The sequence below is a fragment of the Anastrepha ludens genome, chromosome X (genome assembly GCF_028408465.1).
Source record: "Anastrepha ludens isolate Willacy chromosome X, idAnaLude1.1, whole genome shotgun sequence".
Taxonomy (NCBI): Eukaryota; Metazoa; Arthropoda; class Insecta; order Diptera; family Tephritidae; genus Anastrepha; species Anastrepha ludens.
The window spans coordinates 47,012,622-47,030,795 of NC_071503.1; the positions used below are offsets into that span (position 1 = coordinate 47,012,622).

Sequence of the window (18,174 nt, forward strand, 5' to 3'; positions counted from 1 at the left end):
ACATTTTCTTCAATTTCAATAACATCGGCACCACAAGTAATTTCTACAGCGTCTTGAGCATCGTTAAAACAAACCCACTGTTCACTCAATAATTGGAGGTAACTCGCAATATTTTTTGTATCCATAGTGAATGCCTCATCAATACTTTTTGCCATACACCGTTTAATGGCATTGAAAGCGGAATCGCGCGTTTAGTAGAATTCGATTTTTTTTTATTTTTTTTATTTTAATTTAAAGAAAAGTAACGACGAGTTTTTAGAACTTTCGCGATGTTAAATGCAGGAACGGCTGCACAAACGTACACACGGTTTAATGCATTAAAATGTAATTTTCTGCCCGGCCCGAAGGACAAATAATGTTGCGGGGAGAATCCTGCATGCGGCTACAAATCTGTTGCGGGGAGAGTCCGGTATCTTTAATGTTGCGGGTTTAAAAATGTTGCGAGAAGAGTCTTGTATCCAATACAATAATGAAGTCTGCTGCTTTTCGAAATTACAATTTTTCTCTCTTTTTATTTTCCAAAATATTCCCATTACCATATACATATGTACATATTTCTTTTCCATCAAAGCCTACTTATTTTCACAGAAAATTATAACAAATAACAAGAGTTGAAAAACATTAAAGTGTTTATAATGAAAACATATTTTTCTCAAAATCGGTAAGCTCTAAGCACGTATGTATGTAGAAGAACAAATGACTTATTTTAATCGAATACTTAGTTGGACTCAACAATATAAATTCGCATATTTGTACGTGTATATACCATCTTCCTATGTGCCTGGTAATGAGGCATTTCTCTATGAAGGAATTTATTTCATTTGGTTGAAATTATTCTGTGACTAAAGCATTAACAGTTGGTATATTTTTGGATGCCAGTACAGAAAGTATTCTATTAAATTTAAAATGTTTGTGTTTTAATGATATTTTTATATTTTTTGAGTAATTAACGAAATGAGAAATAATTCAAAACGAAATATTTATAAATGAAGTGGAAAGTAAACAGAAAAAAATTAAATATATCTATATATTAATACGGAGAGCAAAATTTTGTCGTACCTTTTTTTAGTATTTATAGGCAGAGAAAAAAGTTGAAACATATACCAATGGATAGCATATGTGGAGACGGTTTGCACAATGTATTAAAATAGATACATAAGTGAATCGGTGCAGGTAAAAATAATCACACTATTTTAAGTGTATTAATAGTGTGTTAGAGCAGAATTATATTTTTACTTATATTTAGTCGCACTGTAATGGCAACAGAGTTGTTTGTTTGAAAATTGCTATATACATATCATGTATATAATCGCATAATAGAATAGCGTGATAAAAAAAAGGGAGTTACCTGGAAAGTTTTCCGGTAGTTTTCGAACTAGGTAAAAGTTTTCAACTTTGTCGCAAATATTGTGGAAAAATACCATTCCTAAAATCCACTTGGAAAGTACGCTGTCGTTAACTCCTTGTCCATAAGTGAGGCCACCAAAGCATTTCATCAATGATTGCTCAATTGCCATATCTGACCATGTGCGACACCAAAATTTGTCGGAACGTCTAATTGTAATTAAAAAACGTGGTGGTGTAGGTGAATTTTACTTTGTGGCGCTTGTACACCAAAAACTATTGATTTTACAAAAAATCGTAATAACATAAAATGTACGAAATTATCTCTAGTTTAATTTTGTATACATACGTTTTTCTCAATATGGCGGCGCTAGCGTCGCAGATACGAGGTGGCAAAGTTTAAATTCGAAAAGAGCATCCCAAAATCTATAAAAATTACCCAGTTTCAAAACTCCCGCAAAACTTTCCAGGTCAAACTACCAGATGACTGGACTAATAAACGAATAGTGTGAAGACGGAATAAGAAATATAGCTATATTATTGTGAATGCATACTATTATAAATTTGATTCAGAAATTATGATGGTCATGGATTAATTAATGATTGTTTTTTGTTATGGTTTTTCAAAAAAAAAAAATTTTTTTCCGTAATACATGAAATTAAATGTTTCCAAATCATGAATAAAAAAAATTATGATATTTGAAATACACAAATATAGGATCGCTTAATACAGGTAAAATGGGATATTTTTCACATTTAATTTTACCACATCTATTCACATACATATGTATATTATGTAAAAAGTTTCAACATAAGCGATCCATTTATATATGTATGTTTCAACTTTTTTCTATGACTATAAATACTAAAAAAATTTATAACTAAATTTTGCTCTCCGTATTTATATAACCGTCGATCCTAGTATATTATATTACTAATGGCTAATGACAAACGAATTCCAATCGACTGCTGCTAAATTTACATAATTCTGTCTCTTCGTTCCTTCTTCTATGCGTTCCTGTCATTGAGACTTCTCTATACCTTAACGTTCTCTGACATGAATATGAGTAAACCAAGTGGAAAGAATAACGAGACAAGACAATAGAATTGTATACTCGACTAGGACATATGTAAATAGCAATCCACATAGTGCAATATTATGTACGAGTTAACGAAAGTATGAATACAGACCATCCTTGAAGTTGCTACGAATTGAAACTGGAATTGAGTTCTAGATACGTGCAGCATTGACAAAAAACAGAGTTCAAATAACTGTATACCAGTACAATCAGATCATTCCGAAGAGCCGATTTTGTGAAAAATAATTTCTCGTAAATCTAATTGGTGATTTGTGTTATACAGCAACCAAAGCTTAATATTACATGCCGAATGCTTGGGATCATTATCATGCTGAAACCAGAAATCATCACCAAGCACCAACTGTTGATTGCTTTGCATCATACTAGTCTTTAAAATATTCAAATAAGAAAATTGATCCATTGTTGACTCAATAAAAACAAGTTTGCGAACTCCTAGCACCGCCATACACCACCAGACCATCACACCTCCCCCGCTATGCTTCACAGATGGTACAAGATTATCTTTTTCGAGCACAGTACCGCTCTTAAACTGAACTAGATTTCTTCCTTTAATGCCAAATATGCAATATTATATAAAATAGAACACGATCCCAAAATTCTGGAAGCTTGTAAATATATTCGTTTACAAAATCCATGCGTTTTTTCTGTTGATTTCGGACTTGTACGGTTTTCTACGTGCTACGAAATACCCATCATTTGTAAGTATTTTACGTACAGTATCGTCGTGCATATGCTTGCCAAAGGAATTTCAAAAGTTTTTACATATTTGAGAAGCCGTAATTCGAGGATATTTCACTGATTGCAATATGGGTCGTTTTTCATGTACGGTCAGCGTGGCAGATCGACCATAACGTGGCCTTGACACAATTGAACCAGCAGTATTGTAACATATATTTGCACGACATACTGCAGAGAAGAGTGACTTCTTCCTATGATTTTCCCAATTTCGCGGAAAGACTTGCCTTCATTTCTAAGTGGCAGGATAATTTTTCTCTCGCCAACACTAATTTTCTTAGTTATGAGGGCCATCGCTATGTCTTGTACACAAAAACTTTAAAATAACTCCAAAGTAATGTAGTCACAGTAAAATCAATTACAAACTAAAATAAAACCGTTATTGGGTATGAATATGCCACCGCATACTGCGAGGAATCACTGTTTTCATGTGTATGAAAACTTTTTCTGCTTCTTTGAAGAGCAGTTTTTTGTTTTGTAAAATTTAATTTTTAGAGATGTACTTAGGAAAAAATGTATAGAATTTAGGGGAAAATTGCTGACTAAACATTTTTCATAAAAGTTTAGAATGCTTTACCTCATCATGTTGGTCTCCTTCACGCGGGGATGAGGCCTAAGTGGTGGTCTGACCCCCATAGCATGGGGGCCAACCCAACACGAACTGAGAGGGAAGCTCCACATGGGGATTAGATTAGCTAGCCATTCACTTGCTTTACGGCATACTTGGTGGCCACCCAATCACCATGCGAAGATCACCGTACCGACGAAGATCCCTTTGTCATCCCCAAACCCTCTACATCCCGTTATTTCCTCTCCTTGCCCACCCCCTAATCCAGGGTGTTATGCGACACCGTGCCCATTTGACGGTTTGCAGCCAGAGGGTTCACCAGACCGGCTGTATTTCAACGGCGCCTTCCTAACACCGGTCCGCCTTAGGAAGTAACTGTGGCCTTGCCACGGCATGAGGCGCTGCCGTGGTGGACCGTTTTGAATTCCCCATTATAAAAATAGACCACTGCGCTCGCCTCGTCGAGCAGGTGGTCGTAAGAAAAAGATGAATACCAACAAAAATTTAAGAAACAAAACTTCTACTGCAGCGGGAGCAGGCTACAGTGGTCGTAATTCTACTGCCAAACACACGAATAACGCTCTTCAGCGCGGAAGTGCCGTTGTCGACGAAGACTCGGACCACGAAAGCGTCGGGAGCACTAACACAGCTGAGGAAGAGGCTCTCCTGCGTTCTCTGGTTGGGTCCAATGGTGCTGCTTCGGATAGCAAGAACAGACCAAGGATCAAGCCTGATAAAGAGAAGCTGAAAGCCAAAGCCCGATACAAGGCCGCGGTCAAAGTTTGTGATCGATTTGGCAGCAAGTCCAACCTGACGAAGCAAGAGGAGGAACGGTTGGCTTGGGCCAGAGAGGAGATCAAAAATGGCCGGGCCTTCTACGCAGCAAAACCAATGTTCGCGGCTTCCAATCCGAAATATGCGAACAAAATCGAAGAAGAGCTAGCCATCAAGAGGCAGCGTTCTGCGGATAGTGAGGCCTCAGGACCATCAAAAAAGCAGAAGCACAGGCACGAGATGGCTAAACCGAAAAACGGAGACGAAAGACCTACGACGTCGAAAGCAGCGGCAGCGGCCAGTGAAATTGCCAAGAGACACCTGATAGTGGCACTCACTGACCGTAGCGACCAGCTGGGGCGAATGTCGCAGGAACGGTGGAAGGTAGTGGAAATGAAGCTACTGGAAACCATGTTTACTAAAATGGACGCAGAACCGAACGCACCCATGCCAGCATTCGACGGAGCAGGGTGGTTCAGCGGCATCAAATTCATAAAATGCAAAGATGTCCCCACGCTCACATGGCTAAAGGAAGCAGTAAAAACGCTTCACGGCCTGTGGGAGGGGGCATCACTGGAAATTGTTGATCGCAACTGCATTCCCTCAATACCGAAGGCAAAGGTTTTCATTCCGCGAGTGGTAAAACCGGAATATGCGCTGCGACTACTACAACGACAAGACACGGACGTGTCGACAGACGATTGGAAAGTGTTGAGCGTGGCAAAACCAGCAACTGCTGATGGTGGCCAAGACTACATCATCCAAATCAACAAGCCGGCAGAGGACCTGCTTTACGCGCGATTCGGGAGGATGGCTTGGGGAGTTGGTAGCGTGCACCTTCGCCTCAAAAAGCGCAACCCGACCGATGACAACCACAACACGCTCGCTGCGGGGGAGGTGGAAAAGGATCTCGGTATAGAAGAGATCCTGGAAGCCTCCCTCAATATACAGGAAGTGGAGAAGGGTGACTTGGAGGTAGTATCCAACCCCGAGAAGGTACTGAGGCCAGATGCTGAAAGTCCTTCAGATAAACCTCCACAAAAGTAAGAACGCCTCAGCCGAGCTCCTGCTTAACATAGAGGGAGTCGGCTACGATGTGGCTCTAGTCCAGGAACCATGGATAGCATAGGGCAACATAGTCTCCGGTCTAAAGTCTCACAACTACAATACATACATCCCGATTGTAAAAAATAAGGTAAGAACAGTGATAATGGTCCAAAAAAAGTCTATGTTCTTATATTGATCATAATCTCTCTTCAGACGATCTGACAGTGGTGGCGCTGGAGGGCTGCAAGGATGAGACGCTACTCTTTGGGTCCTGCTATATGCCACATGATGAAGAAGCACCACAGACGGAACTTCGGAAGCTGGTAGAAACAGCTGCCAGAAAGAAGCATGCTCTGGTGGTAGGAACGGACGCAAACGCACATCACACAGTCTGGGGAAGTGCAGACATAAACGACCGAGGTGAGTCACTATTTACCTATATTCTTCAGAGTAGCCTAGAAATAGCTAATAGAGGTGAAGAACCAACATATGTGGGACCAACCTCGAAGAATGTACTCGATTTAACACTCTACACAAGCAGGCATGTTATGGTTCAGGAATGGAAAGTGTTGAGCAGGCCCTCATTCTCTGATCACAGATACATAAGCTTTCAGGTTATATTCCGCTCAAAAAACAAGCTTACGTCCTTTAGAAATCCTAAGAATACGAACTGGGACTTGTATAGGGATGTACTATCAAAAACACCAATGATACCCCGGAAATACTTGTCACACGTCGCACTAGAGAAAGGGGTTGAATTGTTTGCAACTACTCTCGTCAAAGCCTTTAAAAGATCCTGCCTCCCAACAAATAATAGACGCAAGGTGAAGTCTCCTTGGTGGAACAAGGAATTAGGAGCACAAAGGCGTAGGGTACATAAATTCTATAGGTTAGCCAAAGTTGCTGACAATGAGTTCTGTTGGAGGGAGTATAGGGATCTACTAAAAGTATACAAGAAAGAGATAAGGAAAGCCAAGAGAGAAACTTCTAGAGACGTCTGTAGCAGTATGGAAGACACTAACGAAGTAGCTAGACTTAGGAAACTGTTATCCAAGAAACTGTCTATGCAAGAACAATACGAAATAACAATATAAAATTAACGGGGAATGGGCTGTGAGCTGTTAGGACTCTCTATAAGACCTAGTCAGCACATATTTTTAAGGTGTGCGTACACTACAGATCTCGAACCTAGAGGAATGGAAAGTGTTGAGCAGGCCCTCATTCTCTGATCACAGATACATAAGCTTTCAGGTTATATTCCGCTCAAAAAACAAGCTTACGTCCTTTAGAAATCCTAAGAATACGAACTGGGACTTGTATAGGGATGTACTATCAAAAACACCAATGATACCCCGGAAATACTTGTCACACGTCGCACTAGAGAAAGGGGTTGAATTGTTTGCAACTACTCTCGTCAAAGCCTTTAAAAGATCCTGCCTCCCAACAAATAATAGACGCAAGGTGAAGTCTCCTTGGTGGAACAAGGAATTAGGAGCACAAAGGCGTAGGGTACATAAATTCTATAGGTTAGCCAAAGTTGCTGACAATGAGTTCTGTTGGAGGGAGTATAGGGATCTACTAAAAGTATACAAGAAAGAGATAAGGAAAGCCAAGAGAGAAACTTCTAGAGACGTCTGTAGCAGCATGGAAGACACTAACGAAGTAGCTAGACTTAGGAAACTGTTATCCAAGAAACTGTCTATGCAAGAACAATACGAAATAACAATATAAAATTAACGGGGAATGGGCTGTGAGCTGTTAGGACTCTCTATAAGACCTAGTCAGCACATATTTTTAAGGTGTGCGTACACTACAGATCTCGAACCTAGAGGAGATATTGTGCACGACATCCCGACGAACGTAATTACGACCAACAAGATAGAATGGACTATACAAAGTTTCGACAAATATAAATCACCAGGACGGAACAGAATCTTCACAGCCATGCTCCAAAAGTAAGCCATATTGTGGTACCATGGTAAAGAACGATATTCAGGGGATGCTTGAGGTTCAGCTTTGTTCCTGTATTGTGGAGAGAAGCGAAAGTTGTGTTTATTCCAAAAGTTGGAAAAAGCAACCCTCTCTACTCGAAGGAATACAGACCCATTAGTCTGACCTCATTTCTCCTGAAAACGTTAGAGAAGATTCTAGACACATACATTAGAGACACAATTGCGCCAGACGAATTATCCAAGGCGCAACATGCTTACACTAAAGGCAGATCCACTGAAACGGCACTTCACTCACTTGTACTAAACATAGAAAAGGCGTTAGAATATAAGGAGTATTTCTAGATATATCAGGGGCCTTTAACAAAGTGACAAAAGATGCTATTTTAAATAGCAAAGAGTCACTTAATGTGCAACCCGCGGTTTATCTATGGATAAGGCAGCTATTAGCTAGCAGAAAGATAAGAGCGGAGTGGAACGATGCGAGCGTCACCAAATATGCATGCAGAGGTACTCCGCAAGATGGGGTACTATCGCCGCTATTATGGTTACTTGTAGCAAATGAAATTCTTAAGAAACTTGACAGAGGGGCACCTAAGCTAGTGGCATATGCCGATGGATGGCATAGCTATAGTAGTTACGAGAAAGTACCTGGACACCATCAGTAATATGATGAACAGCACTCTCAAAACGATACACCAATGGGCATCTCGCGCAGGGCTAGGGATAAACGCGGGAAAAACGGACATGGTACTTTTTACCAGGAAGTACAAAGTTCCGGCGTGGAACCTCCCGAAGCTAGGCAACAACGAACTACTTCTCAAAGATTATGCAAGGTACCTCGGAGTAATACTGTACAGCAAATTGCTGTGGAAGCACAACGTTGAGGAGAGGGTGAAAAAGCCCAGTAATGCGTTGTACGCATGTAAAAGAATGCTGGACGTTACTTGGGGTCTATCACCCTCTCTGATGCATTGGTGCTACTCAGCAGTAATCAGACCGATATTGCTGTACGGAACCTTAGTATGGTGGACTGCGACAAAAAAACTGACATACTTAATGCCGCTGGAAAGGATTCAACGACTCGCTGCTCTGTGCATAACAGGAGCGATGAAGACCACTCCAACGGCGGCGCTGGAAATGATACTCAGCATGCCACCTATTGACCTCATGGCGGAAAACCTGGCAGCGAAATCCGCGAGGAGGCTAATGGCTGCGGGGGTATGGGGGTATTCACCTGCTCACAGCTTAATAGGAAAGTGGAGCTCAGGTGGCACAGACTACATGACTCTGTACTTTAATTGGGAGAGAAGGTTTCGCACTACAATTGAAGAGGAGGGATGGCACAAAGGCATGAAGCCTGGCCATAGAACCTTTCACATCTATACAGACGGCTCGAAAACTCCAGACGGAGTGGGAGCGCGTATTTACTGCTCAAAACTAGGAATAAGGCAGTCTATCAAGCTGCCAGACCACAGCAGTATTTTCCAAGCGGAAGTTTTTTGGTGTGGGGAAGGCCGCGGAGCTAGCCTACACTAGAACAAGAAAGAACTCAACAATTAATATATACGTGGATAGTCAAGCAGCAATAAGAGCAATAAGCACATATTGTATTAAGTCCAAAAATGTTCGTCGGGGCAGGGAGGCCATAGAAAGGCTAGCCGGAAACAGTAGGCTGCATATCTACTGGGTACCTGGTCACAATGGCATTATGGGGAACGAAATAGTAGATGAGATAGCAAAAAGTGCTGTGAGACTACCATTTGAACAAGAGAACGGCATACCAAGACCGCTAAACACAATATACAACGAAATGGAAGACCACATGAAAAGGCAAGTGGAAGCTAGGTGGACTAACCTGACCACATGCAAAACAGCAAAAGTCGTGTGTAGAACTAACGACAAAAAACTTACTCAATTCGTACTTACGCTCTCGCGAAAGGAATGCAGAACTATCATAGGTATGCTAACAGGTCACAATCTATTGGCTGCACATGCGTACAATATAGGGATTGCTAACACGGTCAAATGCAGTAAATGCAGAGAGGATGTTGAGGAGACTTTAGAACACCTTCTGTGCGTTTGTCCGGCATTATCAAAAACGCGACTAAGATGCCTGGGAGGCCCACTGTTTGAGGGTCTGGAAGACGTCTCAAAAGCGGAGTTCCCAGCCCTACTTAGATTCGTCAAAAGCGCTGACATCCTACATGATGTCTACTTTAGGTATTCATAGAGGTCGGTCTCCAACTGGTATCGCTAGGGACCAAAAGGTCTATGCGTGTCTTATTGCCAACCAGGCTAACCTAACCTAACCTTAGAATGCTTTAGTTTCTTTTACAATGAATTTCTTAATATGTTGCCTTCATTTTTTTGTGTGCAGATACTTTTCCTGAGAAATGTATATTTGGCGGCTACAAAATTTTTGGGTATTGAGCCCTTCTATTTATGACGTGCATCTAGATGTTGTTCCACAGTTTTGAGCCGACTCCAAACGGCAAATATTTTTCGGAGGTTAACCATTGTCTGCCGAGGGACAACCGCAATTAGAAAAAACTTTTTCTTCATTTTGGTGTTTCACGGAGTTTTGACCTACGTCTTCCGAATGGTAGTCACGCACCAGCTCATTCGGCTACGGTGGCTGCAATTATTATTTTTATTTTTTTGAAGAACTTTTTAAAAAATAAACCCGTTTAATTTCACCGCTTTGATTCATCAAGCCCACGAGTAAACCATTTTTCGAAGAACTGATCCAATAGTTATTCTTTATTATTTGAAATAATTGTCGAATTTGTTACATTTAACCTCACATAAGGTAATAGATTTTGGGTAAGCCGACTTATGTATTTCGTTCATTATACAATAAGTTAAGGTTATTCGAGGGATTTCAATGGGGAAGGCACCATTGCTTAGAACTAGACTACATATGTAAAAAAACCACAAATATTTGCTTGTAGAAATATTTACTTAACATTTTTTAGTTAATTTATAGCTTCTTTGAACTCATTTTTAAAATGTTATATATATCATTGAACGCAGTTTCGAGGTTATCAACAAACGCTTGTCCGTCTCGCTGTTTTTCATAAGAGGAAACTATTACACCGCAATAATCGTCCTGAATTGAATACCTGCTAGAAACATTTAACAATCATAGAATTCGTTTATCAACTTTAACTGTATACTTACGCAATGCCCAATCCATCCTGAACCACAGGACCAAAGGAACCCGCCAGCAAAGCATTTGAAGATAACGTTGAAGTACTAATGATGTTGTGATTGATTTTTGCATAACCTTTGCTATTATATATTTCTGGCAATCGTTTACCATGAAGTGAAGCTTGATGTTTTAAGGCAAACATATGCCTATCAAAGCCTTGTCCCATGGCAGCTTCTTTCACAAGCTTATTATGCACTTGGGAACATCGTTTAATTGAGGTATACAAATCTCTCGTATCAGGTTGTTTACTTCGCGTTTGCATTAAGCTTTCACAAACTTGTTTTGCTGCCATAGTGCATGGCCGCACAGTCTCGGTGCGCCCATGTCGAAATGCAGCCGTACTACATGATTCATAGGTTCCAACATAATCGTTAAATGCTCGTTTGTATGCAAGTTGGAACGAAAGTTGCATTATCGCGTCAGGACTTATACCATGATATTTACACAAACTTTTAGTTATAAGGGGATAACGGAGCATGTTTATATTAAGTTGTTTCATTATATAAGTATTATTTAAAATCGCTTTCTCTACGGCTATTTCTACTAGTTTATCGGTTTTCAGTTTTATTGGTCTCACAGACTTTATATGTTCAAAATTTTCAATATCTAAACCAGGATCTGCAAAGGGACTTTCTGTGGTTTCTTTATATATTTCATTGAAATATCTCAATACGGCGACGCCGTCGCCCCAAGAGTGCTCGAAATTCAGTGCAGCCGTACCATCCGCGCTTACTATCAACGATAAGGACTTGTCAAACCAGCTAGTAAGCAATAAAAGAACATATTAAATACCACTCTTCGAACCATCTGGCAATAAAATTACATGCCAAATAAACATATGTTATAATATGTTCACATATAAGTAGATGATCTACTTTTTGTGCTTCACTCCCAATCCGTAATTAAACATCGAGATTTCCCATACAAAATTTCTCTCCCTAAATCTGAGATTATAAAATAATCCTAGATAATAACCATACTGTGTTTTCTGTGTAATAGATCATTATTTTTACGCGTGTAAAAAAAAACTTCGAAGTAAAACCTAAATAAAATGGATGCCGGCAAAGAAAACAGGTTTGTAGACATAATTCTAATAAAATGTTTGTTAGGTATTATTAACTATGCATTCATATAACAGAAAAAAGCGTGTGTCCATAACGTGTGTTCTCTTATTACTTATTATAAAATGTAATATCAAATTTCGAATGCGTATTGCTGCCATAATTTTTTGAAACTTCAGTAAGCGTCGTTTACGGATTTCCTCCAACTGTTTATTATTAGAAACCAATTACGGAACCAAATTAGCTATTCCTTCTCCTTGTCTTTTCTTCATAATAATTAAAAAAAACTAAAAACACCGAAATATTCCACCAATTTAATTTCATTATTCATTTTCATTTCAAATTAAACCTTTCACAACAGTATCGACAGCTGATTGTCAATTTTGCAGGAAATCTGCCATATGTGAACGGGTTGTTGTTGTTGTTGTGACAGCATAAACATTCCCTAAGTATGGGGAATGCTGCTGGAGTGACAGTCCTTGGCCGGATATAAATCCGGGTCGTAACGGTCACGTAGAACCGACTGTCGTGGAAACGTATGTGAACGGGTGATTAATTTTGTGGATTTATTGGTAATTAATGCATATATGTGAACGTACTTTTAATTTAATAATGCATTACCACGCTAATTATTTAATTCCACTCTCACAAATCGCGTCTGCATGTTTCGAATGAAATGATTCGTTTTATAAATTTTCAAAGTTTAATTATCTTATTTAGTGGAAATTCAGTTTGAATAACAACGCAAATTAATGCCAAATCGAGGTTTTCCAAAGAAATAATTGCCAAGATATTTTGCACGGCTTTTATGAAGTGCAGGGCATTCACAGAGGAGGTGTTGTACCGGCTCAATTTCTTCTTCATCTCTACAACTCCTGCAGAAATCATTGTGAGGTACACCCATTCTGCTGGCTAGGGTGCCAATAGTGCAGTGACCCGTTATAACACCTGTGAGGGCGCTGGTAGTTGATCTGTTGAATCCTAGCAGACATTTTGTCCTTTTAAGATTCAGTTTTGGCCAAAGCGCTTTAAAAACCCTACAGTTAGTAGTCAGAGACCATTCTATTGGTTTCCGCGACTACGCTCAGGTCAATCGCAGTATAGAACTCATTTTTTTTCTTGTTCACGTTTCCCGGGAGCATAGATTTTTGTTTTTTGTTTTGTTTTAGAAACAGGGAAAGTAGGTAAATTTGGAAAAGTGCGAGGACCGTGCTTTACGTGGGATTTGAACCCACAACCTCTGGGATGGCAGATTGGTGCACATATACTAGACTACCGAGGCCGCTATAACTCATGTAAAGGAATGCTAATGTTCTCTACCACTCAGTGAAGGCCCATTTCCGAACCTTTCCTTGCACACTCATTCGCTCTTTCATTTCCCTCCACTCCAGAGTGGCCGGGGACCAAACAAAGTGTGGTGTTGGATAAGCGAGAGCGACCTTCTACATTCTTTAAGGGGTTATACGGGGTTATGAATTTCAAAAAAATCGATTTTTTTTATTGCATTTTTGTAATGTACATATATTCAAAAGTATACGCACGAAATTTGAAGTAGATCTAAGCAATACTTTCGGAGTTATACCTAAATATGTAGAGATGCCTCGGCACGTTTTAAGGTAGGTATTGAAACTTTAAACGTGTTTTTTGCAAAACGGCATTTTTCAAGTCGGTGTACACGATATCTCGAAAACGGCTTGTTTGATCGGTCAACCGTTTTAACTCAATCTTTAAAGATACATTTTCTAGTAATTAATCGTTCCTTTTGTAAATCTGATACTTATTTTCCATTTTATAATCAATTTACGGCCAAATTTTAACGTAAAAATCGAAATCATTTCTTTTAAAAGCTGCCATTTTGTGAAAATTTACTATTTTGATTCGCCGAACGATTAATTACTAGATAATCTAATATATTAACAAAATTTGTTTGGTTTTTTGATTTCAGATAATCCAATCCTGAGTTACGATGTACACCGTAAATCGTCTTTTTTTAAAGGAGGTTCCAGAAATCGCCTGCAGCGCGCTCTATAATCAACATTTTCATAAATAAAAAATTTTGTTACGTTCTTGAAGGATGCTTTTATAACCGCCAAAAATTTTCAAATTAAAATATTCTGAAGTTTCTTCAGGATAAATCCTTGACAACCCGTCTTTTATTTGCTTCATAACTGCGTATAACCCCTTAACACATCTTAAAGTTATGTGCGCTGACGCCAGTGCCTTAATCGCTGATTGACTATCAATAAAAATTGTAGGGTTTACCGGAAATAAGTCAATTAGTCTTATCGTCTTTGCTGCTTCGTGTATAATGTAGATTTCAGCTTGGCAGAAGCTACACCAGGCTGGGGGTCTAAAGGAGCAATTTAAGAATACTTGTTTCGGATACACTACCGATCCATCTTTGAGCCGCCAGTATAAATATGGCGACCACTATAATCTTATATGGCTCTGGTCTGTCAATCCTTTCTCGGATATTCCTATTTAATAGTATTCTTTCAGATCTATTTTGGGAACCAGATGGTTTATTTTTGATGCGTCTTGCAAGTGTTTCACAGATAGTATAACCGATTCCTGACCGTGTGTTTTCTTATAACATGCCTGCTGCTTTAATCCTTGAAGCAGATTTGGCCGATATCTCAATATGAAGAATCAGACGTTGGTAAACAAAAGCATCCTTCGTTAATATTATCAAACAATAGCGAAAACTGCCAAACAATTGTGCACAGCCTGCTTTATTATTATTATAATCCAAAACACCTCGCACTAGTATTATAAAATTCCATATCATCGCAGTAATAAATTGTAAAGTAACGTTTAGGAATTCATCCCATCTCCCTAAGGTTTTCAACCTATGTATGGTTACTTTTATTATCCCATAAACAAGAAGAGTAGCTCCAGTACTGTAAGCTGGGAAACCCGCCAACCAAAGATAATCAGTATCGTCGGATATCTCTCGGTGAAAAAAGCTCTACGGTCGCCGCTTGTCAGTAACAGTAAGTTAAAGTCGATAACACACTAACTCTGATTGTCAATAAACCGATAACATGGTATTACTTTCGATAGTTTTCTCTATTTTGCTCGGCACAAATAATCGCGTTAGCCACTTAGAATTCGGTAGACGGTAGTAATTGGGGCAAAAGTAAAACGTGTATGGCGACTTTTATGATGATCAGTTGCCCGGTTTTAAACTATGCACCGTAGTCACAGACTAGTAAGACGCAATGAATGAAGCTCTTAATCCGCCAAAGCACTACTCACCCCAGAGACTGACGGCTCAAAAGCCGCAAATAAAAACTCGCAAACAGCAAACAACCAAAGAAGCAAAGCACCAGAATAGAAACTATGGGTACATCGAAGTGAATAAAGCAACAACGAATGTAACGATGTCCAACGTACAACATTTTCACAATGAAGCGTTATGCCCCCTGTTAACTAACAGTCACTTGCTGAAAGCCGAGCCACTTCCAAGGTTGTCAAGAGACATCTCATCCAAATGATCGGTGGGATCCAGGTACACATCAAGCAACCACTGGACCCAATGACAGCAATAAGCATATGAACGGCATTCATAGAGAGCCTTTAACTAATTGTTGAACTTTCATCTCTCGGCAGGCAACCGCAAACTTCCAAGTGTATTTTTGCTACGAAAAAACTTCACGTAAGACACCATCTGCCGTTCAGAGTCAACGCTCTTCATTTATGGTCAAAAACCCAACGAAGGATGTATGCGCCGGTTGTATATAGTAATAAAGTGTTTTTCATAGAAAATATGGCAAAAATAATTACAGCAATATTTCGAATCTGTTACATTTTCTGATGGCTTATTATTGATACTCTGCCTATTAACTGTCCCAATATTGCAGAAATTATTTCGCGCCAAACCTGTTGTTTGAAAATATGGGAACTTGAATGTCTATGATGCCATCTCATAAAAGGTAACCCTACTGCGATTATTACACACTCTTAAACAAACCTGCAAAAACACTGTAGGAAGATGTGGGGCACAAAGACCGTTTGTTTAGAGCGGTAGTTTAGACCCATCGGCATTTGGCATCGTTCCCACGACAGTTCTACGTTACCGGAATGACCCGGATTTATATACGGCCAAGGACTGTCACTCCAGTAGCCCACCCCTTACATCTATGGGGAATTTTTATGGTGCCACAACAACAACCTACCATTTGGCGGTCATACAGTAGGGTTAGATCACTCAGCGTTAAGTGCTATAGCCCATACGGAAGTCACAGCTGGGCATTATCTTGCCCTTTACCACCATAGATCGTGGACCTAACCAAACAGCCGTATTAGCGTTAACCTTTTTAGTTCACACACAAAACGCTGCTAGAAGACAAGGAGAACTTCTCTATTCCAACGGGACTAGAGAGGTGGTCGGCAATCTATCGTAATATTTCGATGCCGCACATATAATACAGGGGGTCCACAAGACTGTGTCCTTTCCTCTTATTATTAATTTTCTATTGTATATTTCGTAGTAGCCCCAATTTCGTTTATTTCTTTTGCTGATGGTTGCTTGATATTGGCGGCCAACAATGACATTGACGGCTTGTATTCGAAGTTTAAGGATTATCTACTACTATCCAATTTAAAGTTTACGGCTGCCCTATTTACACTGTGGAACGAGGTCAAACTCTAAGTGACGGTATAAGTCGATGATACACGAGAAACATCTTGATAGGAAAGTGTGTATGCTCTCTGTCAAATAGAATGTAGTTGCTGTGAAAAACGATCCCAGAGGATACCTGCTAGAAGCAGAGCCTCTTCCTATCCCCTAACACCACCGTCAGAAGTCATCTCCTCCAAGCTATTGCTAAAGCACGCATTATACAACCACTGCACCCAACGAAATAAAAACAGACTTTCAAATACTTTCATCGATAATCCATCACTAAATTTACAAACTCTCGCCCATTTTTCGTTAATAAAACCAACATTTCATCACGAAAATGCAGGGGTTCGACTACTTGAGGAAACAAGGCACAGAAAATTTAAATTAAGATATCACCTACGGGGCCAAATGCTTTAAGTGTGCCTCTCCGAAGGCCACCAAGAACAGCACCCACCGTTATCTAACCTTACAGAGCAAATCGTTTTATACAATATAATTTTTATTTACGTATGTTTTTCTTTCGAATTTGTCTCACCGATTTTTCGCATCTCCAACAAGTAAGTGCTTTAACAGGGGTACGAAGCATTCCTCACTGTACACGGGATCATCAGTTGTGTCCAAACACAGGCAAAATAGTGCCGAGTCTATTTCCGTTTCAAGTAATCGCTTATTTTCTGCTTCTAAATTTTCTATTAAATGTTGACGCATTGTGGCCCAATCATCTCGGTTGCTAGATGTCAAGGCCCCAAAGGGCACAGGAGAAGGTCCGCTATTTCCATCCAACTGGAGAACAGCATGTAAACGTCCAAGGATTACATTAGGTCGTTCTATGTTTCCATCTTTGTTCAAAACATCTACAGAATACATATTACCTCGACGCATAACTAATATATGTTTTGACCTTTCATCTTGCACCAACCAATCTTTTCCTTTTCCGGGTATTCTAGATACGCCAAAAAGTCGACTGTACTGATTCATATCCAAAGGAAAAGCTTTAAAGGCATACGCTGCATATGTGGCTACAGCACGTGGCATGAGTCGCATCAAATTCCGAAAGCCTTGAGTATCGGTTTTGTTAGAATTTAAATGGTAAATTTCAGGCTCTAAAATGTCTGCCTGAAGCGAACGCCAAAATCTCATTGAACTGATTACTAAGTTAGTGGCACGTAGCAGCTGATTTTGATATCCACTTCGCGTATCATGCTTCATAATTAGCAAAGGATTATAGTTAAGAGGTAATGGGCGTCGATCTCTCAGATACATGTCAAACCTATATTAAAAATAATTGTTTAAATTAGACTTTATTTTAATATTTTATGTTTTGCATATTTAGTTCTATCTTATATGGTACATCTCGAGCTGCAATTATTACAAAGGTTTGAAGTGGAATACACGGATTTTTTTTTATTGATCTACGCCCTAGTAGCGTATCTCGAACCATAAAATATTTTACGCTGTTTAAACCGCTACTATCCTTTCAATGCATGGGTTAATATATTAAAAACTGTACATATTTCAACCCTGAGGAGAATCGATACGATATATAGTGGCTCTCACAAGTATTTTGCATGTGAAGACGATTAAGTATAGGGTTTTCCAATAACAGGTGTTAACGGTGAATGGAGAGATGATTAACGTTTTTTTATGGCCAGAATTGGATGGTATTGATCTGGACAACGTTTATTTTCAACAAGACGGCGCTACGTGCTATACAAGCAACGAAACCATTGATCTTTTACGGGTAAAGTTTCCGGA

General features: G+C 39.5%; 1 protein-coding gene across 4 annotated transcripts in view; it reads right to left on the minus strand.

Annotated features, from left to right (window-relative positions):
- Positions 1-10,262: 10,262 nt before the first annotated feature.
- LOC128870451 (carnitine O-palmitoyltransferase 2, mitochondrial) overlaps positions 10,263-18,174 on the minus strand; it is an 86,146-nt gene continuing 78,234 nt past the window's right edge. For 3 of the 4 annotated variants that reach the window (XM_054113111.1, XM_054113117.1, XM_054113116.1), the window contains 3 exons: positions 16,955-17,689; positions 10,701-11,492; positions 10,263-10,645 (listed from right to left, as the gene is read on the minus strand). In XM_054113111.1, the coding sequence (XP_053969086.1) occupies positions 10,501-10,645; positions 10,701-11,492; positions 16,955-17,689 (1,672 nt within the window). In that variant the 3' untranslated portion in view covers positions 10,263-10,500. The remainder of the gene's footprint in view (positions 10,646-10,700; positions 11,493-16,954; positions 17,690-18,174) is intronic. The other variant, XM_054113112.1, reaches the window with a different exon arrangement.